General features: G+C 41.9%; 1 protein-coding gene across 1 annotated transcript; it reads left to right on the top strand.

The window, feature by feature from the left end:
• The first annotated feature begins 1,920 nt into the window (after positions 1–1,920).
• Positions 1,921–24,815, top strand: LOC110199371 (putative olfactory receptor 2I1). Its single transcript, XM_020974168.2, is given in 4 exon segments — positions 1,921–1,966; positions 9,651–9,847; positions 23,882–24,450; positions 24,452–24,815. Coding segments are annotated over 4 exon segments (1,176 nt in total).
• Positions 24,816–26,040: the final 1,225 nt, after the last annotated feature.

Genomic DNA, 26,040 nt, shown 5'->3' with positions numbered 1-26,040 from the left:
CTTTGTCTAAATTCCTGCCATCAGCAAAATCACTGATTTCTACGCACACGCTGCCCTTCCCTGGGAATTCCCTCCCCTGCTCTTTCACCTTCCTAAGTAAACCCATAAAACCGCCCTTCAAAGTTCAGCTTAGCCTTGCCTGATGTTCCCCAGTCCAATGATTTCAGCCAACATTTACTCTCTAGTCTAGACTATTCACTTGGCATTTATTCAGCAACCACTGCTTTGTATAGGGGCTCCCTATTACCTATGGGATCAAATATAAAATCTTGTTTGATTTTTAAAGCCCTTCATAACACTGTCACTTCCTACCTTTCTATGCTAGCTACTATCCCACATTTTCCCGCTCCTCATTTGTAGCTAAACAGTTGGTTTTTTAATGTTATTCTTTATTTATTTTTCACAATCATTTTAAAAACATTTTGAGTTCTTAATTCTCTCCCTCCTTCCCACCGCTCCCCCCACCTATTGAGAAGGCAATCAATGTGATATCAATTATTTGTGTGAAATAATGCAAAACATAGCTCCAACTTAGCCATGTTAAGAAAAAAAGAAAAGAAAAAAGTAAAACAGGTGCTTTTCATTCTACCCTTAGACTTCATCGGTTCTCTCTCTGGAGGTGCATAGCATTTTCCATCATAAGTCCTTTGCAATTGTCTTGGATGATTGCATTGATCAGACTATCTAAGTCTTCCACAGTTGATCATCCTTATAATATTGCTGTTAGTATGCACAATATCCTCCTGGTTCTACTCACTTTACTTTGCAACAGTTCATACAAGTCTTCCCAGGTTTTTTTCTGAAACCATGCTGCCCATCATTTCTTATAGCACAATTATATTCCATCACAATCATATGCCATAGCTTAATCATTCCCCAATTGATGGGCATCCCCTCAATTTCCAATTGTTTGTTACCATGAAAAGGGTTGTTATAATTATTTTTGTATTTATAGGTCCTTTTCTTTTTTCTTTGATTTCTTTGGGACACAGACCCAGAAGTAATATTGCTGGGTCAAAGGGTATGCAAAATTAAAAATATATATATTTTTCCCCAATTATTTGTTAAAACCAATTTTAACATTCACTTTAAAAAAAGTTTGAGTTCCTCCTTCCCTTTCCTCTCCCCTCATTGAGAAAGCAAGCAATTTGATATAGATTATACATATGAATCATGTAAAACATTTCCATATTACTCATGTTGTGCAAGAAAACACAGACCAAAAAAAAAAACCCAAGAAAAATAAAAAAAAATGTTTAAAAAATTACTTTAATCAGACTTCATGAGTTCTTTCTTTGGATGTGGATAGCATTTTTTCATCATAAGTCCTTTGAAATTGTCTTTATTCATTGTGTTGTAGAAAAATGTTAAGTCATTCACAGCTGATCATCATATAATATTACTGTTACTGTGTACACTGTTCTGATTCTGCTCAGTTTACTTTGCATCAGTTTGTGTAAGTTTTTCCAGGTTTTTCTGAAAGCATCCTACTCATCATTTCTCATAGGTATGCACAGTTTTATAGCTCTTTGGGGATTTAGTGTACTGATTTTTCCATACCCCCTCCAACATTTGTTGTTTTCCTTTTCTGTCATATTAGTCAATCTGATAGGTATGAGGTGGTACCTCAGAGTTGTTTTAATTTGCATTTCTCTAGTCAATAGCAGGTAGTCTAGGGCTATTCTGTTATCTAAAACCACTTTTGCTAGGGAATTTCTCTGGAGGAAATTAAAGATGGCTATGGCAAAGCCAAAAGATAGGAGGAAGGCACATATTGTTTTACATCTTTTTATCCACATGTCCACTGGAAGGGTCCAGGGCCCTTCTAAACAGTAGCTTGAGGTCCTCCAAGAGTTCACAGGTTTATTCTGGAGTCTCTGAGGGGGAAGTAAGGGGTGACAGCAGTTTAATCCTAGAATTATGGGTCCAGCTGGGGAGGTCCTCGAGTTTTACTGCCATTGGGATGGTAAGTATGACTTGGTAGGATCCCTTCTAGTTGACATCAAATTGTTCTCCCTTTTGGGTTTTCCATGACTTTAAATAAACCCAGTCTCCAGGTCATACTGGAGCAGGATCTCCTTTTCATTGCCAAGAGCTTTTGGAAGATGCTTATTGGCATATTCTATTAGGGCATTCCTGACTGCCCCTAAGTAAGTTGCAGATTGGGTGATCAAATGTTGTTCTGGGTCTAGAAGGATATCAGATGTTAGTGAGGGCCTCCCATACAGGAATTCAAAGGAGCTAAGCTTGATATTTTCCCGAAGTGTAATGCTATTTCTGAGCAGTCTGATCAGGATATTTTTTAGGTGGTTTTTTTTTTTTATCCAGCCCTCTTGGGTCTCTATGCACAGCTTAGTAAGGACTAGCTTCAGGGTGTGATTCACTGACTCTACTTTTCCAGAGGACTGAGGATGCCAGGCAGAGTACAGGTGATAAGTGATTTTAAGTGTCTTTAGCCTCAAGGCTAGGCCATTGTCACTCTGTAAGAAGTTAAGTAAGCCAAATCAAGATATAATGTCCCTTTTAACAGGAACTTTGACACCTCTTGAGCCTTTTCAGTTCTGCAAGAAGAGGCTTCTACCCAATTAGTAAAGATGTCAACAAAAACCAAAAATAATTTGAAACCCCTGCATGGGGGCATATATGTAAAATCTGTCTGCCAGTCTTCAGTTGGGTAGGTACCCCTCTTCTGAACAGGTTTTAAAAGCAGGGGAGGTCTAACTGCCCCTTTAGGATTTACCTTCACACCAATTGGGCAAGCCTGACAGACTTGCTGGATGGTTTCTCTTAGCTCATTGCCAGTAAAAACAGGCTTTATCAGAGACCAGAGGGCATTCATCCCCAGGTGTGTGGCCTGGTATAAGCCAAAAAGAAGCTTCCACTGGCTTTCCTCTAGGATAAGAAGTTGGTCTGAGGGTGCCTGAAACCACCGAGAGAGAGAGAGAATCTCCTTTCTTTATCAAAGGCCTGTTCTTGGAGGCTATAGCAAGGTATGAAGGAATCAGGGAGCTGTGGGTATTAAAGAGCCAGTATAGTTAGCTGGCAGGCAGCATTCTTTGCTGCAGTGTCCGCCAAGTGATTTCCCATGGCTTAATCCATTTCCCCTTTCTGGTGGCCTTTGCAAAATATAACAGCTATCTCAGATGGCTTTCTGAACAGCTTGGAGGAGATGTAACATCTCCTATGCATGTTTGATATGGGAATTCTTTGCTGTCAAATATCCCCATTCTTTCCAGATAGCTCCATGGGCACGTAGAACATAGAAGGCATATTCTGAGTTAGTAAAGACATTTACTCTATTATTTTCCCCCTAGCTCTAGGCCTCTGTCGAGTGCTATTAATTCTGCCTTCTGGGCAGAGGTCCTAGAGGGCAGAAGTTTGGCCTCTGTGGTGTGGTGGAGGCTGACTACTCCCAGCTTTCCTTACCCCTTGTTCAACAAAGCTAGACCTATCCATGTACCACCCTGCCTCTGGGTTAGGGAGAGGAATATCTTTAAGATCAGATCAACTGGCATAAACTGAGTCCAAGGTCTCCTCACAATCATGAACCAGGCATCTGAGTTGGTCCTGTCTGGGAGGAGGGTTGCTAGGTTGAGTGTGTGGCACACCTAGGTCAGGGGTATCTAAAAGCAAGGCTTGATATTTGGTGAGTCTGATGCTAGCCAGCCATTGATGACCTTTTGCTTTCAGGATACTCTGAACTTGGTGGGGAGTCAGTTTAGAGCCTTCCTCAATTAGAACAGCTGTTGCAGTCCTTGCAGCCACAGAGTCTAAGTGTTTTGAGAAATAGACAACCAACTTGGGGTCAGATCCTAAGGACTGGGTTAGAACTCCAAAAGCCTGTCCTCTATTTTCATCAACATATGGAGTGAAAGGTTTGTCTAGATTGGGTAGAGCTAATGCGGGAGTGGTGGTCAACTTAGTTTTCAGAGTCTCAAAAGCCTTAGCCTAGTTGGGACCCCACTCTAGAGGGAGTGAGTCAGGGCCTTGAGTAGAGTCATAAAGAGGCTCAAGCAATAGACCGAATTACAGATCCAGAGTCTAGAAAATCCAGCCATGCCTAGAAAAGTATGGAGTTATTTTTAGTGGCTGGAATAGGAATAGACAGGATTATTCTTTTCCTCTCTGAAGTTAAGGAGCGAGAGGTGGGTTTTGGTTCATGACCCAGATACTTTATAGCTTGATGTGCTATTTGGACTTTGTTCAGAGAGGCCCTGTAACCTTGGGCACCCAAGAAATTAAGAGCTCTTGTGGCAGCAGCCAGAGAAGCCTCCTAAGTGGGGCTACAAATAAGAATATCATCCACATTCTGAATTAAGCTACTCTCTGATAGTTCCAGTTCCCTTAAATCTTTTCCCACGATCCCCTGGCCAAGCAGATAGAAGCTAGCCCAAAAACCCTGGGGCAAAACTGTCCATGTTAGTTGGCATGGATTTGATTTCCCAGGGAGTTCCATTCAAAGGCAAAAATAAGACTATGAGTCTGAATGAAGGGCTATATAGAAAAGGGCATCTTTGAGATACAGGGCGGAAAATCATTGGGTACCCCCAGGGATCTGAGTGACTATGGGATGGATAGGAATAACAGCCTCATTAACAGCCCTAAGATCTTGAATCATGCAATACTCCCTATTAGGCTTTTTTCACAGGAAGGGTAAGGGAATTGCATGGGGACTGGTAAGGGACCAGGATTTCATACTGAAAAAATTTTTCAATCAGTGGTTGCAGTCCCTTCCAGGCCTCAGGCTTCATTGGACATTGGTGACAATGGAGGAACACATCAGGATCTCAGAGGTGAACAATGGCTGGGATGGCATGAGTAGCTCACCTAGGAATTCCCTGATCCCAAATAACTGGCTCAACTGTCTCCCACACTTCTGGGGGGAACATAGGAAAGTCTGATATCCTGAAAAGGGAGATGAGAGGCTTAACTAGAGAAAATTGACTGCCCAATTTCACCATCAGATCCCTTCCCAACAAGGGGGCAGGACAAGAGGAGAGGATAAGGAAGGAGTGGTTAAACAACAGATCCTCTAACAGATAAGGGAGTGAGTATGTCTCTCTACAACCCTTAATTTCCCCTTCAATGACCAGGAACCACTGGGTAGAGGGTTGGATAGGACCACAGCATTGGGTTAGCACAGAGAAAATAGCTCCTGTATCTATAACATCAATTGTTGCCCAGGGCTCAACCAGATAGATGGAGACGGTTGGAGCGCGGCTGAGTCCCAGGCTTTCCTGGCATTCTGAGTCTTGAGAAAACTGGAGGACAGGTTACTAAGAGGCAGTTCCACCACCCTTCCTACCTCGTTGACAATCCTTCCTCCAATGTCCCTCCTGGTTTCATTTTGGGCATGGTCCCTGAGGCTTTGGTCCCGGAGGCTTCCTCTGGGGGGGAGGGGCACCCTGGAAGGGCACTCATTGGACCAGGGGCCCTCCTTGTGGCAACAAAAGCAGATTTCCCCACTGCCTGAGTCACCAGGGGCACCATTGGGTTTTTTCCTGGCCATAAACAGCCACCCAAGAGTTGAGCCTGTTCTCTGTTTTTAGCCCTAGTTCTGTGTTTTCTCCTCTGCTACAGCTGGGTCTCTTGTTAAAGACTCCAAAGGCTGTCTCTATTAATAGGGCCTGAGATGTTAGGGGTCCCAATGCCAATTTCTGCAGGCTACTCTGAATATCTGGGGCAGACTGACTAATGAAGTACATGACAAGAATGGCTGCCTTCTCTGTAGAGTTGGGGTCTAGAATGGTATAATTCCTGTTAGCTTCCACCAGCCAGCCCTGAAAAAGGGCAGAGTTTTCATCTTCTCCCTGACTGATCTCTTTTGAATCCCATTTTTCAAGCCTTCTAACAGGCAGATCACTATATAGTTTCTCTTTTTCCTATCCTCATTATTTTGATAATCCCATCTGGATCATTAGTGGGGACAGCAGTCACTCCCTGAGGGTATGCAGTGGGGTAAGATCTAGTGAAACCATCCCTAAACTTCTGAGCCTGTTCCTAGATTCTCTTCTTCTCATTGGTACAACAGGTGGAGAAGAGGATATGGAGGAAGCTCAAACTGAAGGGAGACATCCCTAAAGCCCTCTGTAAACTTGGTGGGATCCTCAGAGTACCAACCCAGTTTTTCTTTAACCTGAGAGAAGTCAGACATTGAGAATGGAGGATGCACTTTAATCATCCCACTGGGCAAGGCAGCTAGAGGGAAAAGGTTTGAAGGCATAGTGGAATTGGGGGCTTGGGAGGAAGAGAGATAAGAGGTCCCATTCCTTGTGAAGGAGGGGCTAGGGGGTATGGGTCATTGGGGAACAGGGTTTGGCTGCAAGGCTGGGTTAGAAGGACGATCTGGCAGACATGGGAGTGGGGACAGCTGGGAAATTGGGTTGCCCCAAGAAACTATCAGGGAAGGAGAATCAAGCAGGTAGATGGAAGGATCCTCGTGTCAGAAGCTGTGAGGTTCCTGGTAAGAGTCAGTTGGCACCAGAGGAGGGGAGAAGGAGGATGGGAGAAACAGCCAAAGCAGCAATAGGAGGGGTGGAGAAAAGGGGGGGGGGCGGGAGAGGATTCAGCAGGAGGGGGCAGGGGAGAAGGGAAGGGGAAGTCAGGAGCCACAAGGGGAGGGGCGGGGGAAGGAGTGGGGAAAACAGAAAAAGGGGCAGGGGAAGCAGGGGCTGGAAGGAGGAGAAAGAAGTGGCATAGATGACCTAGGAGCCAAAGCACTGGGGGCCATAACAAGGGGATCACCTAAGATATTGAGTTGGTTCCCATTCTCATTTTGTGGAGTGAATCTTGCTATAAGCATCTTACAATTTTGCTGGAAAGTGGAATCTTGTGAGAGGGCCATAAAGGCCTGGATATACTGGACTTTTGTGTAGTTCCCTTCTCAGCAGCAGTATAAATCTAACTGTGAGAAAGTATTGTATTGCAAAGACCCAAAAACAGGCCATGTTTCCTGGTCCTCCAAGTAATACTGAAGCCAATTTGCATTGCAAAAGAATACAAGTCATTTCTTTTTGAGGTCTCAAGAGAAACCGTACTTTTTCCATTTTGACGGGTTTTGTTTTGTTGTTGTTTGGTCTGGGAACCATGTTTTGTTTCCACCTGCTTGAAAAAAATGGAAAAATATAACCCTCGCAGTTATTTCTTCCATCCAGTAGGATGTCAGGGATACAGTGTGTACAACATTTGGTGTGAAGGTACCCTCCATAGATTTTGCTTCAGGGCAAGGAGAAGGCACCAAGGAACAGCTGAGAGCATCAATAACAGATAATAGGCCAATCCAGTCTTCTGAGATTAGGTTATTCCATGTCATTCCATGATTAGCTTATCAAAGAAGAGCAGTAATCACACCACAAGTTGACACATGACTGACACCCATTTCATGATTTATTTCACAGGAAATGAGTGATCATATGTTGCTGTTTCTCCTTCATTTTCTTTTTTTATTATTATTAATTTATTTATTTTTAGTTTTCAACATTCACTTCCACAAGATTTTGAGTTCCAAATTTTCTCCCCATTTCTTCCCTGCCCTTACCCCAAGATGGCATGCATTCTGAATACCCTTTTCCCCAATCTGCCTTCCCTTGTACCCCCCCCCTTATCCCTTTCCCCTTCTATTTTCCTATAGGACTGGATAGATTTCTATACCCCATTGCCTGTATCTTATTTCCCAGTTGCATGTAAAAACAATTTCTAACATTGTTTTTAAAACTTTGGGTTCCAAATTCTCTCTCTTCCTCCCTCTCCACCCACTGTCATTGAGAAGGCAAGCAATTGGTTATACATATATAGTAATGCAGAACACTTCCATAATAGTCATGTTGTGAAAAACTAACTGTATTTCCCTTTATCCTATCTGCCCATTTATTCTATTCTCTCCTTTGTGTTGAGGGCCAGAGCTGAAGAGTCTAATATGGGATAAGTAATTTAGGTTAGACCTTGACTCTTTCCTTTCCCTACCCATAAGGGCTTAATTATTCAGAATATTTGGCTCACCAATTTCCCGTGCCTGGAAGGTATTAGAATACTCTGCCCCTTGAACCTTGATGGCAAGCAGGTATGAACAATTAAGGATGTGCATAAGGGCTGGGATTAGTCACATAAGAATGGTGGGAATGCCTCAGGGATGATTGTTAGCTTTCACTATATAACCCAGACCCTCAGAATAATAAATGAATGGCTCAGTCTTTTACCGACCCACCTGACCCATGTTTCTTCATTGCACACTCCTCCTTTTGATGTAACACTTAGTCACGGGTGACACTTTGACCCTGTCCCTCCTCAAAAGTGAAACTGTACTTTTTCCAATTTTTTAAAAGACAACCCAGGGGCAAATCTTTGGGAATTAAAAAAGATTGGCCCACTTCTTTGCCTCTAAGCCTCAGGAACCCACAAAGCACCTGCAGTTTCTTTCCCTAGCATCCTAGAGAATTGAGAGAATTAGATATACACTTCCAGATATGGTGTTCCCTATGTGGTGGAAGGTGTGCCTGGGTCCACAGCCTTGAACCACTGGACCGAGAGGTAAAAAGTACCTCCAACCCTTCCTAGGTGCTTGGAGAATGACCCCAACTGCAGAGAGAGAAAAGGATAGAGAGGAGGCTTATGTAGCTTCTGGCTTTAACTGAAGAAGAGCTTGAGGGGATCAGGCAGTTCCTCATAGGGACCACCAAAATGATGTGGTTTGGGGTTCCTGGGAACCCCAAAATATCAGGATACAGAGGGTATCTGCCTAGAAAGAATTCATACACTCAAACCATCTTCCAGTCAGAGCAGCAAGGTTTTTCGTAACAACAATAGGGCTGGCTTTGTAAAACCAGGGGAGATCCTGAGACCCAGGTTGGTGGAGCAGGCAAGTACCAACACCAAGACGCCCTGCCCCAGAGCCTCAATACAGGAAGGGGAAATGGTAGACATCAGCTCAAAAAACAACCACAGGCAACAGCGTTCTCCAGCAGTGAAATCACACAGTACGTCAACACGATTCTGAGAAGCACAACTCCAGAAGGCAAAGTTCCAGGCTGACAGAAATCCACCAGCATCAAAACATCCCCATGCAAGGCTTGAGTGACCAGGAGCCAAACATTCAATGCCCCAGTGAGCAGGAAAAGAAGCTTGTGTAAATGCCCCTTCACTCCAGCAGGAGAACTCAACAATTTTTTTTAAGTCAAGATATAGGCAAACACCATGAACAAAAAATGGAAAATGACCATAGTTTCTTATTTTGGGGAAAAGGAAGATCAAGGCAGAAATTCAGAAGAGAACAACATTGTTAATATACCCACATCTGAGACCTCAAAGGGGAATATGAGCTGGTCTCAAGCCCAAAGTCTTCTTGTAAGAGCTCAAGAAGGATTTTAAAAGTCAAGTAAGAGAGGTAGAAGAAAAATTGGGAAAAGAAATGAGAGGTATGCAAGAGAGAGCCAATAGCTTGGAAAAGGAAGGACAAAAAATAACTGTAGAAAACAAATCCTTAAAAAGTAGAATTGGGCCCCTCCCCTTACCTCCTTCTCTGACTCTTCACCCTTCCCTTTTTCTCCCCTTCCTTCCCTTCCCCCCCTTCCCTTCCCCTCCTTTCCTCTTCTCTCTTTTCCCCCCTTCCCCATCCTTCCCTCCATTCTTTCTCCTTCTTCCCTTCCACTGCCTAGACAATGCTGTGGTGGAGACAGCTGAGGAGGCCACAGAGCCTACCAAGGAGGACATCACAGGGCTGTGCCAGGACATGTTCTCCAAAATGGCTATGTACCTAACAGGCAAGCTGATAACCATCAGTGAAGACTATAAACTTCTGGAAAATATGAACAAGCTGACTAGCCTGAAGTATCTAGAAATGAAAGATATTGCAGTAAACATAATTAGAAATCTAAAGGACTTAAACTAGAAATATGCAGCACTTTAGCCTTATCTGGATCAGATCACTTTAACTGAGGAACAAGTAGCAGCTCTTGACCAGGCGCTTACAAGTTGGATGCATATTCAAAGAAACTAGAAGCAAAGTACAAGAAGTTAGGTGAAAAAAGAATCCATTAGCACAAAGAGTTTAACTACAAGAATAAGAGCTGAAATAAGTGGGATGGAACTTATCACTATGCTTCAGTTGCTAAAAGGAAGTGGCTGAGCCAAGGAAAATCCCAGCCCTCACCTCTGGTTGAATGTGTAACTTTGGCCACCCCTTGATGTTTACTAAACCTGTAACCCCTGGAACCTCATCTTATCATGTGTGCCCTGGACCAAGGCTCAGAAATCAGGATCAACCTCATTTGGAGCAGACACAGGAGAAGCTCTCGTCTCCCAGTCTCCTCCCTTCTTCCCTCTCCCCTGGGGCTCCCCTCCCCACCCCCTTCATAACCTGTTCTTCAGCTTAAATAATAAATGCTGACTTATGGGGTAAAAAAAAAAAGTAGAATTAGCCAAATGGAAAAGGAGGTACAAAAACTCACTGAAGAGAACTCCTTAAAAAAGTAAAACAGGCCAAATGGAAAAGGAGGTACAAAATCTAATAGAAGAAAACAACTCCTTAAAAATTAGAATGTGGCAAGTGGAAGCTATGAGAAAGCAAGAATCAGTCAAACAGAAACAAAAGGATGAAAAATAGAAGAAAATGTAAAATCCCTCACTAGTAAAACAACTGACCTGGAAAATAGATCCAGGAGAGATAATTTTAAAATTATTGGTCTAAAAACCATGATGAAAAAAAGAGCCTGGACACCATCCTTCAAGAAATCATCAAGGAAAACTGCCCTGAGGTCCTAGAACCAGAGGGTAAAATAGTCTTCGAAAGAATCCACCAATCACCTCCTGAAAGAGATCCCACATTGAAAACACCAAGGAATATTGTAGCCAAATTCTAAAATTACCAGGTCAAAGAGAAAATACTGCAAGCAGCTAGAAAGAAACAATGTAAATATCGTGGAACCACAGTCAGGATTATGCAGGACACTGCAGCTTCTACAATTAGAAGATTGGAGGGCTTAGAATATAATGTTCCATAAGGCAAAGGAACTTGGATTACAACTGAGGATCAACTACCCAGAGAAACTGAATGTAATCTTTCAGTGGAGGAGCTGGACATTTAACAAAATAGGGGACTTTCAGACCTTACTGATGAAAAAATCAGAGCTCAACAGAAAATTTGATCTTCAAATACAAGACTCAAGATAGGCACAAAAAGGTAAACAGGAAAGAAAAAATCAATGTTATTAATAAAGGCAAATTGTTTACACCCCTACAAGAACTGTAATGTCATTATGACATTTAAAAGGGGGTATACTTAGAGGGCATGGGTTCAAGTTCACTTTGATGTGATGGTAAAAAAAAAAGAAATCTAAGTGGTAAAAAGGGATTGCACTAGGAGAAGAAGAAAGAAGTAGACAGACAAGGATAAATTACATCAAATGAAAAGGCACACAAACCAAATACAGTAGAAGGAAAGAAGGGAGGGAGATGAGCATTGCTTGAACTTTACTCTCATCATATTTGGTTCAAAAAGGGAATAAAATAATCAGTTCAGTATAGAAATCTAATTTATCCTATAGGAAGTAGAAAGGGTAAAGGGAAAAGAAAAGGGAGAGGGATAATAGAAGGGAGAGCAGATTGAAGGAGGCAGTGGTCTAAAGCAAAACTCAACTGAAGAGGGAAAGGGAAAAAGGAGAGAAAAAAGCACAAACAAAGGTGGGAGGATAGGATGGAAAGGAAGACAGAGATAGTAATCATAACTGTAAATGTGACTGGGATGAACTCTCCCACAAAACAGAAGCAGAGAGCAGAGTGAATTAAGAACCACAATCCTACCATATGTTGTTTACAAGAAACACATCTGCAGCAGAGGGATACACACAGAGTAAAGGTAAAAGGCTGGAGCAGAATATATTATGCTTCAGCCGAAGTGAAAAAAGCAGGGGTAGCAATCCTGATCTCAGATAAAGCAAGGGCAAAAATAGATCTAATTAAAAGAGATAAGGAAGGAAGCTACATCCTGGTAAAAGGTACTATAGAAAATGAAATAATATCATTACCAAACATATATGCACGAAGTAGTACAGCAGCCAACTTCTTAAAGGAGAAGTTAAGGGAGATAAAGGAAGAAATAGACACCTAAGCTCAGGCACTTGACACTTACTAGCTGTGTGTCCCTGGGCAAGTCACTTAACCCCAATTGCCTCACCAAAAAGAAAAAAAATAGACAGCAAAATTATACTAGTGGAGGACCTCAATATTTCATCCTGCAGGTATAGGAAGCCACTATACAAAGCAGTGTTTGCTAAACAAATGCCAAGGGAATAGTCTAGAGAGTAAGTGTTAAAAAAAAAAATCACAGGTCAGAGAAAATTATTGCACTGGGGAACATTAAGCAAGGCTTCACGGAGGAGGTGAAACTTAAGCTGAACTTTGAAGGGTGGAATTATTGATTTATTTAGGAAGGTGAAAGAGCAGGGGAGGGAGTTCCCAGGGCAGGGCAGTGTGTGCGTAGAAATCAACGATGGCAGGAATTTAGACAAAGGGATTAGGGCAGAGGTCAACATTTCCACAGGTTCTATCTGGGCCTTTTCAGGCCAAACTGATTTACAAGGTAACTGGGGACATTACTAGAGATTGAAGAGAATCTCCTCCTGCCAGCTCCTCCAAAATGCCATTTGGGAATTTTGATAAGCAGAATTCTCAGGATACAGACTGGGAAATATGAGAAGACTTAAAAGCAATTTTCTAACTTTAAATCATATAGGAAACTGAGAACATTGAGGTCAAACCCAATAGGAGAAAACTCAATTCTCAGGCCAGACTTAATCTAAGCCAAAGGACTTCTGCTGGCTTTTCCTAATTACCTGCTTGGGTGTGACTAAAAATGCCTGGATTTATTTGAGTCTTGCTCCTGCTACACTCAAGCAGATGGTGGAAGAGAATAAAAGACTAAATAGAAGGGCTAAATAATCAAATACCAGTAGATGGTAGTAGGGAGCAGCTGAATGGAGGCAAAGAGTGGACATGGCTAACAGAGGCACTACCATAGCAGGCAGATCTCAACTCTTTAGAAACAGCAACTTAGCTAATGACATTACCAGAGGACATTAGCGGCTCACATGTAAATGTGTAAATAAACATATATTAAGCACCTAAAGGAGGTACTCCAGCCTTCATGAGAATTTCTTGGTGATTCGTTGTAGTATGGTAGGTAGCCTTTGCATATTGGGAGTCTTTCTTATCATTTGTTTTGCTGTGCTATTTCTTTAAATATCTTTTACTTTGAACTGTGTTCTCTGTCTAGTAAAAGAAACCAGTCAGGGCTCATTAAGATGGATCTGCAATGTGCTTTTTAATCTAGGGAAGTTTTCTGGGGGCCCATGTATGACAGGAGGTCCAGGTATTATATGTGCAAAGTCACAAAGGAAGAGATGCTCAGCCTATTTAAAGAATAAGGAATAGGACAGTTCAATTTGAGCAGATGGATTGTGTTGAGAGCAATGAAAAATAGGTCCAAACAGTTTGATGCTCCTGATTCTAGTATGTTCTTTTCATAGCTTCCGCAACAGGGCAAAAGGTTTGACATACCCTATCTTATCTTGATGAGACAGAAGGGATTTTTAGACGGAGGGAGGATAGATTTAAAAACAAAGAATGAGTATGTAGAACTCCTAGGAGGCCTGAGGGAAGGTTGGAGACAAGGGAATATATAGTGGCACAGAGAAAAAAAAAGTAGATAGCATTATACAAATAAATATCGAATATTGTATATTCTATAACATACTAACAATTGTTGGTAAGGTAGTGAATTCTGGGTCTTTCCTAACAGACCCAATGGTCACATTTCCTCATTTGTGTATCTTTGTTCAAATTCTCTTCCTTCCTCTCTGCTTACCTAAATTTTATCTGACGTTCATGCTAATGTCCCACATCTGTGAAGCTTTCCTAGGTTAGTAGAGTCCTTGTGATTTCTCTGAAGTCTTGAATCTATTGTTAGCATCCATGCCACAAATGTCATATTTAGCTTCTATTGCCTTATATTGTTACTTAGAAAAGATAGCTGTCCTTGGAGTCAGGCTGAGTTGAGTTCAAGGTCTACATCTGATACATACTAGCTGTGTGACCTTGATGAAGTCATTTAACCTAAAGTTATACTCTATGAAAGTCGCCAATGTGCATTCATAGAGGGAGTTTCCACATTAAGAAATCTTTATGCTGATGTAATCCACATTGTTACTGGAGCATCATAAGACACCTTTCTTTCTGAATGTGTCATCTACATCCCCAGATTAACTATGATTCTTATTTTGCATTTGAGGAAACTGAACCAGGAAGTAGTTCAGTGACTTGCCCAGGGTCACACAGCTAGGAAATGACTACAGCAGGATTTGAACTCAGGTCTCCCTGACTCTAGGCCCAGAGTTCCCTAGAGAGCATTTATGGACAAGGCACATTGGAGGAGAGGTTAGTCCCCTCTCCAAAGCTTCAGTGCCACTGATGTCTTTTGGCAATGTCATTGTGCTGCTGCTCCTGCTTGAGCTCATCTTCACTGCTCTCCTATGTTATGTAATCTCTATCTGGTAAAGCTCAGCTGGTCTTCCCCAGGTGATGCTCTTCTGATCTCATGGTCATTGCTAAGTGTGGCTCCATTGAGGAAGAAGTTGCAGAGGTTATCTCTGTTTCCCAACTTTACCCAGAGCTGGAGTCCTCAGCTAAAATTCTACCAGATAGGCAGCTAAACGGTGGATAGCTGCACTAGGCCTGGAGCCCAGAAGAGCTGAGTTCAGAGACTGAGTCACTATATAAATGCTTATTTGCTGCCTCTTCTCTAATAAAAGGAAAAGTGGGCTTTATCATTTCTTGCTTAGCTCAGAGCCCAGTGACTTAAGCTTCTCTTTTCCAGACAAGGTCCTTAACACACCCAGTATCAAGTGAGGGAAAAGCCCTCACAAGTTTTGCTTGCCATCATGAAATCTATTAGTCTCCAAATCATTTACTGTGGAAGGCTTTTCCCCTACAGATGGTAAATTTTCACTCCTGGAGCCAAGATCTTTTGGAACACAGAAGAGCCAAACAATTTAGTAAAACCTAGAGGCATTCAATCTGTCTTTGAACCTCACCCCTCCAATGCAGGTGAGGTAAACACTTTTTCCAACTCTCAATTTGATAAAGAATTAGAAAGTCCTCATTCTTTCTAATTAATTCCCTTACGGGGATCCTGTGATATCAAACACATTTCAGGGAGGACTCTGCCAAAAGAGCTAGAGGCAGCCCCATTTTCCTTTAGCCCAAGATCCTTTACCTTTCTTCAAAATGAAAGGGCAAGTGGGGAGAGAAGACCATTAAAGCCCACTAAGAGGTGTCAGAGGACAGGAATCCTCTATTACTCAATCCTTTATTCCCAATTCCTACCTCGATTATGTGTATTATGCTTGGCATATTTGTTACAGGGGTTTGGTTTGGTTTTTCCAATGGGGGAATGGAGTGAGAAAAAAATAGCTTATAAATAGAAAAACTAATTTGTGAAGTATGTATAAATGGCTGGCCCTTCGCTGTGAGCCACCCTACATCAATTATCTTTTCCTACATACAAGTGCTATATCACCAATTAGTATGTGACTTCCTTATAAACAGGGACCATATTTTAAAATCAAAGAATCTAAAAATCAAAGGGGGCCTTAAAAGTAAGTTAATTTAACCCTACCCAAAGCAAAAAATCCCTCTACAAAGAGACCTGGAAAATGCGCATCAGAACTTCCCCCAGTGATGAGAGACATAACATTCCAAAACAGTCCATTTCATATTACCTATGGAAAGACTAAAATAAGTCTAGCACAGTGTTTTGTACATAATAGGTACTTGATAAATGTTAGTTGATGATGACAATACTTGGAGGAAGAGAGAGGGTCAAATTTAATTTGATTCATTTCAACAAAACTTGTCCTAAGTGAATGGAAATTCTAGCCTCCTTATGCTCCCATGCCTTCCTCTAAAACTACAGATCAGATTTTTTTTTGGAATAGGAGAAAAGATTATCACTCAGTAGGCTACTAAGAACAGAATGCAAATGACACAAGGTAATTATGCTGATAATGAATCATTTGAGAGAAGATCAGGATCTCACTGATAAGATTTAGGTAAGGGGAGGCTTTGGTAAAGTAGTAATTTTGGTGGGAAAAAATGGACTTGAATAGTACTAGGTTAATTCTGTCCTCCAAATCCTCCATTCCTCCCCCACCCCCACCACAATGCATCCCAATTCCTGTTGCCTGAGATACTGTGTCGTATCAGGCTTTCTTTTCCTAAAATTCCCTTTCCTTACCTTGGGGACTTCCTCTCTAGACTCCTCCATACCAGCCACTAATTGTTGGAATAGGATGCATGATTGCCCCCAGAGCTTTAGTGTTCCCTTCCAGGAAGCTGAAAGCCCTGACTTTCCCTCTCATCTCTTCATCAACAACTCCCCTGTCCTTCAGCATCAGGAGAGAGGTTACTGCTGCTCCCAGGAAGATTATATATTCTCCTGCTAACCTTTAGTTCATCTCCTGCCAGCTCTCAACCACAGGACTCTTCCCAAGGTACTAGCCCACAACCATTACCACTCCTGTCCAGATTAGACATAGAAGGATCATATCCTCCCTTTGCTATCACAACAGATGGCATTCATCCCATAGCCACCTTCTCCTTAAAGATCTAGGAAGTAATATCTTGCAGTCCCCTCCCAGCCCTCAGTCATGCCTTTCAGCACCATCTGGCACTGACATCTACCTTCGATTTATGTTATTGAAGTTTCACACACAGAGGATCCAGAGAGAAACCAGCATATGTGTTAGCCAAAAGCTCTGAGATTCAACTCCAGAGAGTAACAGTGAGATGAAAATGAGAGAAGAAGAGATAAAGGTGAGTTTAGTCTTCTGTTGTCTGTAGAATGAGGCTAGGGGCAACATTCTAGATTTGGATGCATTCTGAGCCGATTGAAGCAGTAGGTTTTCTTCCTAATATGGTTCCCTTCATATTGAAATTAATTCCCTGAGTTTACATCAACAAATGGTAAGAGTGGAGCAAGCAGTAACAGGAGAATTCATGTTGGTGTCATGGAAAGAGTCCTAGACAAAAAGTTCAGGAGATCTGGATTCTGGTCTTTGAATTTTTTTTACCAAGAATATAAATGTGAGCTATGATTATTTGGCAGCTAGGTGGCACAGTGGAGTAGTGGACCTGTACTCAGGATAGACCTGAGTTCAAATATGACTTCAGACACTGACTAGCTTTGTTACCCTGGCAAGTCACTTGACCACTTCCTGCCTCAGTTTCCTCACCTATAAAATGTGGAAAATAACAGCATCTACTTCCCAGGATGGTTGTGAAGACAAAATGAGATAATATTTGTAACGCACTTCACAAACTAGAAAGTGCTACATAAATGCTAACTATTATTCTTAGGTGACCAAAATCAAGGGCATTCTGGGGAGGAGCCAGCTGAGAATGCCATGTTCCACATACAGACCTGCAGAGTAATCAGGGAACCAGGAGCAGATTATTTGGGTGTGAATCTGTTCCTGGGTGCTTTTATGGGGAAGGGATACAAATCTAAAACTGTACCTGGTTAAAGTGTGTAAGATGATGTTTATAGGTCGTAGTACCATAGATGTAGAACTTGCAGGGTCTTCAGAGGTTATTTGATCCAATACCCTCACTCTATAAATGATGGAACAAAGATTCAGGAAGGATAAGTGATGGGTGGGATCTGAATGGAGATTCTCTGACTCCAAAATCAGTGCTCCAAGTCTAGGAATATGAAGGTGTAGGGTGTGTATGTATGAAATATGGAATTAAAAATCACAGAATCTTACAGTTGGAAGACCCCCTCCAGTGGTCTCCTAGGCCAACCCATGCCCCCTCCCAAGGAAAACCCTTATAATACCCCCTACAAAGAAGTGATCAACATCTACTCAAAAACTGCAGTGAAGGGAAGCCCGTTGCCTCTTGAGGCAACCCATTACACTTTCGGAACCTTTTCATTGTTTAGAAAGTTTTTCCCCATATGTGTAAAACCCTTCCTGCAACTTCTACCCATTATTTCCAGTTCTACCTCATGGAGCTAAGCAGAAAAAGAATGTCTCTTCTTGTTAACTTTTAAATACCTAAGACACATAAAATGTACCCTTCCCCTTCCCAAGTCTTCTCTCCTCTCCTCTCCTCTTCTGAGTCATCTTTGACTCTTCCCATTGTCTTATCCCTAATAATCTCTTATTGAGTCTTATTTATTCTAACTCCACAGATAACTTTCACATCTGCTCCTTCCCTCCACACAGACTGATACCAAACTATCTATTTAGTGTCCCCATTAACTATGACTTGTGCTCTCATGGTAGTCTCCTAACCTATCTCCCTGAATTCAGTCCCTCTACTTACCAATCCATCCACAACACAGCTGTCAAAGTCATCTTCCTAACGCACAGGTCTGACTAAGTCATTTTCCTGCTCAGAAATCTTCAGCAGCACGTTAATGCCTATATAATACAATGCAAATTCTTTAGACTGGCATCTAAAGGCATCTATAGTCTGGTTCCAACCTGCCTCTTGAGTTTTATTTCAAACTTTTCCCTTCACTCACTTTACTTGCCAGCCAAACTGCTAATTGTTCCCATGACCTCCCACCTCCTTGAATTTGCAAGGGTCATCTACTATGCCTGGAATGCACTCCTTCTTCATTACTGACTGCTGACATTCTTTTTTGCCCCTTTCTTCAAGTTCTGCATAAAGGAGGAAATTGAAAGAAGAAAAGAACTCAGACTGAGAGAAGCCTGAGATAGGTTAAATAATGAACCTGGGGGGAAACTATGAAGTTTTATTCCTAGAAAAGAAGAAAAGAAGAGAAAGAAGAAAGTGAAAGAAACAAAGAAAAATAATATAAGGAAAAAGTGTGTGTGTGTGTGTGTGTGTGAGAGAGAGAGAGAGAGAGAGAGAGAGAGAGAGAGAGAGAGAGAGAGAGAGAGAGAAAGAGAGGAAGATTCATTACACCTAGCTCACATTTGTGTAGCACTTTGTAGTTTACAAAGGCCTTTCTTTGTGACAATCTGATGAGACAGGGAGTGAGAAGTAAGAGCAAAGGAACCATCATGGATATTTGGATAACCACCAAGCCCTCCCAGAGCAACTATGTCCCTCTGTGCACCCCTTGGAAATATCACTGGGTTACATGGAACTTGCTTGGTAGTGCTTTTTCATAGTAAGATTGAAGAAGTTTGAGAGAAATGGTGGGGGGAAAGTCAGTGACTATCCTGATCAGACCACCAGCATCTTCTTGGAAAGTTTTCTGCACTGTACTGTCTGTCTAATGCAAAGGAAGAGAAGAAATGTTACATGACTTCCATCTCAAGTAAGTCCTCCCCTCAGAATCATAGGCCATAAGAAATGAAAAGGACATTAGACATGATCTAGTTCAGCCTCCTAATTTTGTAGATGAGGAAAAGGCCAAAAGAAAGTGACTTGCCTAAAGTCATGCAGAGTAGCAGAGCCATTATTTTCTCTTGTTCTATCAGACAATGATGAGGCCCTAAGTATGGTGATACTAGAGATATGAAGATATATAAGAAAAGAGAAACATTTGAAAGGGAGGAGTTCCTCCTACCATTTTTCTATGAACTTATCTAGTTTTATTTTTCTGTAAAATTGAAAGCAATTGCGATTATGACTTTTCATTTAGAATGAGTATAGTTGTATAAAATTAATTAATCTTATAGAAAATAATTATATAATCATTATTATATTATATTATTTATACTATATTATTATATCATATGTTATTTTTATGTAGTATTTTGTTATATTTTATCTTATATAACATAATTTAATTAAGATGTATTATATGCACAAATGACATGATTTTTATGCTCAAAGTGATTTTTAACAAAGTGAGCCATATTTTATGCTATAGCAGCAAGTCACTTGATATGTTCCTATACTCTGATAACAAGTAGCAAAGTACAAACACCAGATTCCAGACCAGGAGGCACAGCCACTATGATATTAGAAGTAGACAGATCAATAGTACCTAGCTCTAAAATTGACCTTAAGGATCACCTGGTCCATTCACCCTCCCACCCCAACCCCAATTTACAGATGAGAAAATTCAGACCCAGAGAGGAGGATTAATTTGGCCAAAGACACACAGGTGATAAGTAGAAAAACCACAAGAAGAACTTAAGTTTCCAGATTTATAAAATAAGAATGTGAGAGTAAAAGATCTCAAAAGCTCTAGTTCAATCTGTCTATGATTCTTTGATTCTATTATTTGCTTTTGGGTTTCCTTTTTGTTGACTTTCATTATAGAAGTGGGTCATCCCTTGACTGCACCTCAGCAGAGAGAAAATGGAGATGATGATGATGATCAGGAGAAATGAAAATTAGAAAAAAAAATAACTACGTATTGCCCACCCTACAGTAGATCACTGACTGTTGAGTCAGATCCCCTGAGTTCAGATCCCGTCTCTTTTGCTTACCCTCTGTCACCCTGAACAACTCATTTAACCTTCATGGGCCTCAGTTTCCTCCTCTGTAAAAGGAAGAGGTCTGGCTAGGGCGCCTTTGGAATTCCTTCTAGCTCCCCATCTATGATACATTTCTCACTCAGTTCCTGAAAAGGCTCAGACAAGTCTTGCCGCCGCTGCTGCTGCTCCTTCATTCTCAAAGAGGACCAGTAACATCACACGGGTGACAGCTTGACTAGCTATGCACTGGGTTTCAGTGAGGCAGCCTCATTCTCTCCTCCAGAGCCACTGAAGTCCAGAGGCAAGACCAAAATCAAGACGGCTGGTGATGGCCCAGGATTCAGTGGATGACCTTGGCCTTTCTAACTTAAGGTCCTTCCCAGGCTCCAGTTTGTCTGAGGCAATGCTCATTCTATGACTAAGGGCTAAACCTTTAGAATCTAGTGGTCAGCATCTTGTATCTCAGAACCATAAAATGTTAGGGCTGGAAGGACCCCTCAGGATCAGCTGGTCCAAGCTTTGAAACCAGACATGTGGTGGTTTTACATATCGAATTTAAAACCTGGATTTAAATTTTATTTCTGCCACTTCTTAGTTTTACAACCTTGGACAATTCCCTTCAATAACCAGGCCCTCAGTTTCCTCACATGTAAGGTGAGCTTAGGTTAGGTGTCTTGTAAGTTTACTCACATTCTAAATGTTTATGAGCCTCTTCATTTCACAGGTGAGGAAACTGAGAATATGGGGAAATGAAGTTATTTACCTCTGGTCATACAACTAAAGAGTGACAGAGCCAGAATTAGGCTTTACAATTTCAAATGGTCATGTAACAATCCACTATATCCCCAGCCACTTTCTAATCTTTGACCAGCCTTCAACCCCCTAAATAAAGGATCATAAGGTTCAAAACTGGAAGGACTACTCTCCCTTTCATTTTACAGATGAGGGAACTGAGTCCTATAGAGGGGAAGTGACTTACCCAAAATCACACAGATGGTAAATGGCAAAGTCAGGAATCAAACCCAGATTCCAGAGCCAGGGACCACTCCCCTGCACCACAACTGCCTCAAGGTAAACTTTTACATAATACCACTACCTACATTTGTTTAGTGCTCTAGGCTTTTCCACATAGAGATAAACTAGCTCTTTTTAGTCTCACAACAATCCTATACCATAAAGAAATTTATAGCCCCATTTTACAGATGAGGAAATTGACTCAGGGGTTATAAACTGCTAGTCCAGTGTCCCTTCTCTACAACATACTACTTCTACTTTATACATGCCCATTCATTCTCCTGTGCACCATTGTTTTCCAGAAAAGAACTTCTGAAATAGAGGCAAAATTTCTTTGTAATAAATGCAGGGCATTCACATTGTTTTGTTGTGATGTAACTCTGATTGTAAAAAAAACTTTACACTACCAGAATTATTTTCAGTTTATAAAATTAGATCTTGGTAATGAAAATTCCCATCAAAAAAAATTACCAAAAAAATTGAACAGTGAATTCAATTAGGAAACTTGGAATTAATTTAAATTTTAAAATAGTAATAGTTTATTATCAAACCAAGCTATACATAATACCCATCTTTGTGTTACTCAACTTACATTGATTTCAGATTTGTGAAAGGTCTGAAAAATAAATGTTGCATACATGTTTTTGTTCCCAAATCTTGACCCTTAGCTCCAATTTTTGCTCCTTCAAAGCGGTATAGGAAGTGCTGCTTTTGGAACCAAAATAACATAGCTATAGAGTTGGTCATTTACTCAAAGACTTTTTTATTATTATTATTTTTTAGGCAATTGGGGTTAAGTGACTTGCTCAAGGTCATACAGCTAGTAAGTGTCAAATGTTTGGTCACATTTGAACTCAGGTCCTCCAGACTCCAAGGCCAGTGCTCTAGCCACTGCGCCACCTAGCTGCCTCTCAAAGCCTTTATTTGACAGATTAAGAAATTGAGACCCAGGGAGGAAAAGTGAATTGACCAAGATCAAATAGGGGAAGAGTAATCTAGGCAGGATTTCAATGGTAGAAGGAAGAGGATTGTTTTCTAACTTCATATCTATGGTACTTTCTGTTACAACAGTTTCCCCTCCCCCCACTCCCCAGCTCCAATTCAGGTCCAGGCCCTGTCAGTTTATAGCAAGTCACTTTTAATCCAACCCTTTCCACAAACGTTTACTCTGGGGAAGGGACAAAGACTACAAAATTTTCAAAAAGATTAAAAAAAAATTGATTCCTACCCTTCGTGGGGATTACAGTCTAAAGTGGGGCCAGGAAGAGATAACATTCTCTCAGCCTCAGCCTCTTCATATGCAAAAAGAAGGTAAAGCTGTTGAGAAAAGGCTTTGTAAAATGTCAAGTTCTACATAAATTTCCCCTCTTGGGGAAAACTTGGGGAAGAAGAAGAAGGGGTGCCAGCAGCTGGCGTGGTGCAGGACAGAGCGGTGAGGAAAACGGAGAAAGGAAACGGAGAAAGAAAAGTTGGGCTAAGCGAGTCTTAGAGGTCTCAAGACTAGTTTATTTCAGGAGTTTTCTGATTATATACCCACAGAAAAACAGCTTTGTGCCATGAGAAATGATCCACAAGCACTAATTAATAACATACACAAACTAAGCAACTAAAAAGCCTCATTTTCTTTTTTTTTTATTAATTTATTTTGATTTATCAACAATCACTTCCATATGCTTTTGAGTTGAAAATTTTTCTCCCCCTTCCTCCCCCCCACCCTCCCCAAGACGGCACACAATCTAATATAGGCTTTACATTTACATACCCATTAAACGTATTTTCACAGTAGTGAAGTTGCAAGTAAAAATTAAAACCAATAGGAGGAACCATCAGAAAGATGAAACAAAACTCAACAGAAGGTAAAAATAAGTGATAGCGATTCAACTTCCATAGTTCTTTCTTTGGATGTGGACAGCATTTTCCATCCCTAGGCCTCTGGAGATGTCTTAGATCCTCATAATGCTGAGATGGGTTCAGTTTAACATTCTTAGTCATTGCATAACATCGATGTTATTGTGTACAAAGTCTTCTTGGTTCTGCTCACTTCACTCAGCATCAGACCATATAATTCTTTCCAAAAAGCCTCATTTTCTCATGAGAAAGTAGTTTTAATGCCAAAATTCATATCTATTGTTTCCCTGCCCAGTTCTTAGTATTATCTGTCCCAGTCAGCCACCTGGCCTGAAGGCTGGTCGTGAGTGAGTACTCAGAATCAACAACCTATAACAAAGGGAATTGGGGCTAGAGTCAAGGGAGCAATTATCCAGAGGCAAGCCTCTAATACATACCGACCGCTTAAGTCTATAAGGACTTAGAGATTTTCCATAAGGACCCAGCTCCCAACAAAGAGGACCTTTGGCTTGGTCTGGGTTTTCCAGAGTCTCAAAAAAATTCTGGGTCATTTTCTGTCTCCCTAGACCAACTACAGCTTTGGCGAACGCTTCTTTCTTCTGGGATTCTCCGACTGGCCATCGCTCCAGCCCCTACTCTTTGCCTTCATTCTCTTCTGCTACCTCCTTACTCTGGTTGGCAACTCGACCCTCGTGTTCTTGGCGGTCCGTGACCCCCGCCTCCACGCGCCTATGTACTACTTCCTCTGCCACCTCGCCCTGGTGGACGTCTGCTTTACAACCAGCGTTGTTCCGTTGCTGCTGGCCAACCTCTGGGGCTTGGCGAGGGCGCTGTCCCGCGCCGGGTGCATGACCCAGCTCTATCTCTTTCTGGCACTGGGTTCCACTGAATGCGTCCTTCTGGCCGTGATGGCGCTGGACCGCTCGGCCGCCGTGTGCCGTCCGCTCCATTACACTGCCCTGGCCTCGCCCCACCTCTGCCGGGCGCTGGCGGCTGCCTGTTGGCTGGGTGGGTTCACCAATTCGCTGGCGCAGACCATATTACTGGCCACGCGGCAGTTGTGCGGGCCCCGGCGCGTGGACCACTTCATCTGCGAGCTGCCAGCCCTGTTGAAACTGGTCTGTGGGGGGCAGGGGCGCCGTGGAGCGGCAGATGTTTGCTGCTCGGGTAGTTATACTGCTGGTGCCCTCTGCTGTCATCCTGGTCTCCTATGGGGCTGTCGGCCGGGCCGTGTGGAAGATGAAATCCCAGACAGGGAGGAAGAAAGCAATGGGGACCTGCGGTTCCCACCTCACGGCTGTCTGTCTGTTCTATGGTTCTGCCATCTACACATACCTGCAGCCCACACACACTTACTCCCAAGGGCAGGGCAAGTTCGTCTCCTTGTTCTACACTGTAGTCACTCCTGCCCTCAACCCTATCATCTACACCCTAAGGAACAAGAAGGTGAAGGGGGCAGTGAAAAGGCTTCTGGGCAGAGCAGAGTGGAGGGAGAGATAAGGGTGGAGTTAGGAGGAGCTTCTCTAGTCCATCACTCAGAGTTCTCATGGATTGCGGAGTGGTGAGCTCAAAGAAGTTGAAGAACTAATGGCATGAATAGATCTTGCCCATTGAATGCTCCCAGACTGATGAAGGAGATGCCTCCCCATCATCCAAGTCCACATTTGATAAGTGAAGCAGAGTTCTCAACTTAGATGTTCTCCCAGTAGATGGGGCTGCTGTTCTAAAGAAGCTTCCAGTTTGATAAAAGACATATGGTCCCTGCCTTTGGGGATTTGTAAGAGGAGACTAGACCAACACATAAAAAGCAGACATAACATATAGACTAGCGTAGTCCATGCAATCAAAAGACTTGCATACATAAATGGGCAAGGAGGGGACACAAAAGGGATTAGGATGAGAAATGTCCAGTGGGCATAGTCAGGTTAGTCCTGGGAGAGGAAGGACTTTTTGAGATTTTGAAAACACCAAAGGATTTAAGTAGTGGATAGAAAGCAGAGGGGCACCTAAGAGAAAAGCCATGGCCCATATATAAAAGGTGTGGAGGTTAAATGAGGAAAGGACAATCTTGGGAAGGAGAGAAAGGGGGTGGATGGGATCTAATGAAACTTCAAAGCCCACTACAGGGTTTGGGGATTATTAAAGGAGGTAAGCTAAATAGGAATGACAACAGATAAGTAGTCCCCCATCTTTCCTAAACTCTTGTCACAGGCAGGAGAATAATCCCCCAAGTCTGTTTCCTGGAAGACTTCATTTCCCTTATGGCACCAACCACTCTTGTAGGAAAGAAAAGCAGAAGCACATCTTTCCTTGTTGCCCCCATTTCTCAGGACATATAGAGGTATATTCATTTAAAGGATGGGGAGAGGTATAAAATATATAATTTTACATCAGATAAAGTCAAAAGCAGGACAAAAGAACAATTTTCTTTCTTCCTCTTCCATGTTATTGTTAAGCTATAGTTTAATGGTGGCAGAATAATTAACTCTCTTCATGATGAATTATCTTCATCATGGTATAGGAACAGAAAAAGGGTCTCTTAACTGTTAACTTGGAAAAACCAAGGTAATTTCCCTGTTCCCAACATCCATTTTACCATAGTGGAAGAATTCTTCAACTGAGAGTCAAGAGAAATACATTCTAATGTAGACTTTACAATTTACTTGCTATATGACCTAGGGTGAATTCATTTTGTATCCCCTTCAATAACTGTAACACAAGTGAC

The sequence above is a fragment of the Phascolarctos cinereus genome, unplaced genomic scaffold (genome assembly GCF_003287225.1).
Source record: "Phascolarctos cinereus isolate Bilbo 61053 unplaced genomic scaffold, phaCin_HiC Scaffold_5;HRSCAF=322, whole genome shotgun sequence".
NCBI lineage: Eukaryota > Metazoa > Chordata > Mammalia > Diprotodontia > Phascolarctidae > Phascolarctos > Phascolarctos cinereus.
The sequence above is the reverse complement of the archived record's forward strand: the minus strand, read 5'-3'. Positions and strand labels throughout refer to the sequence as shown.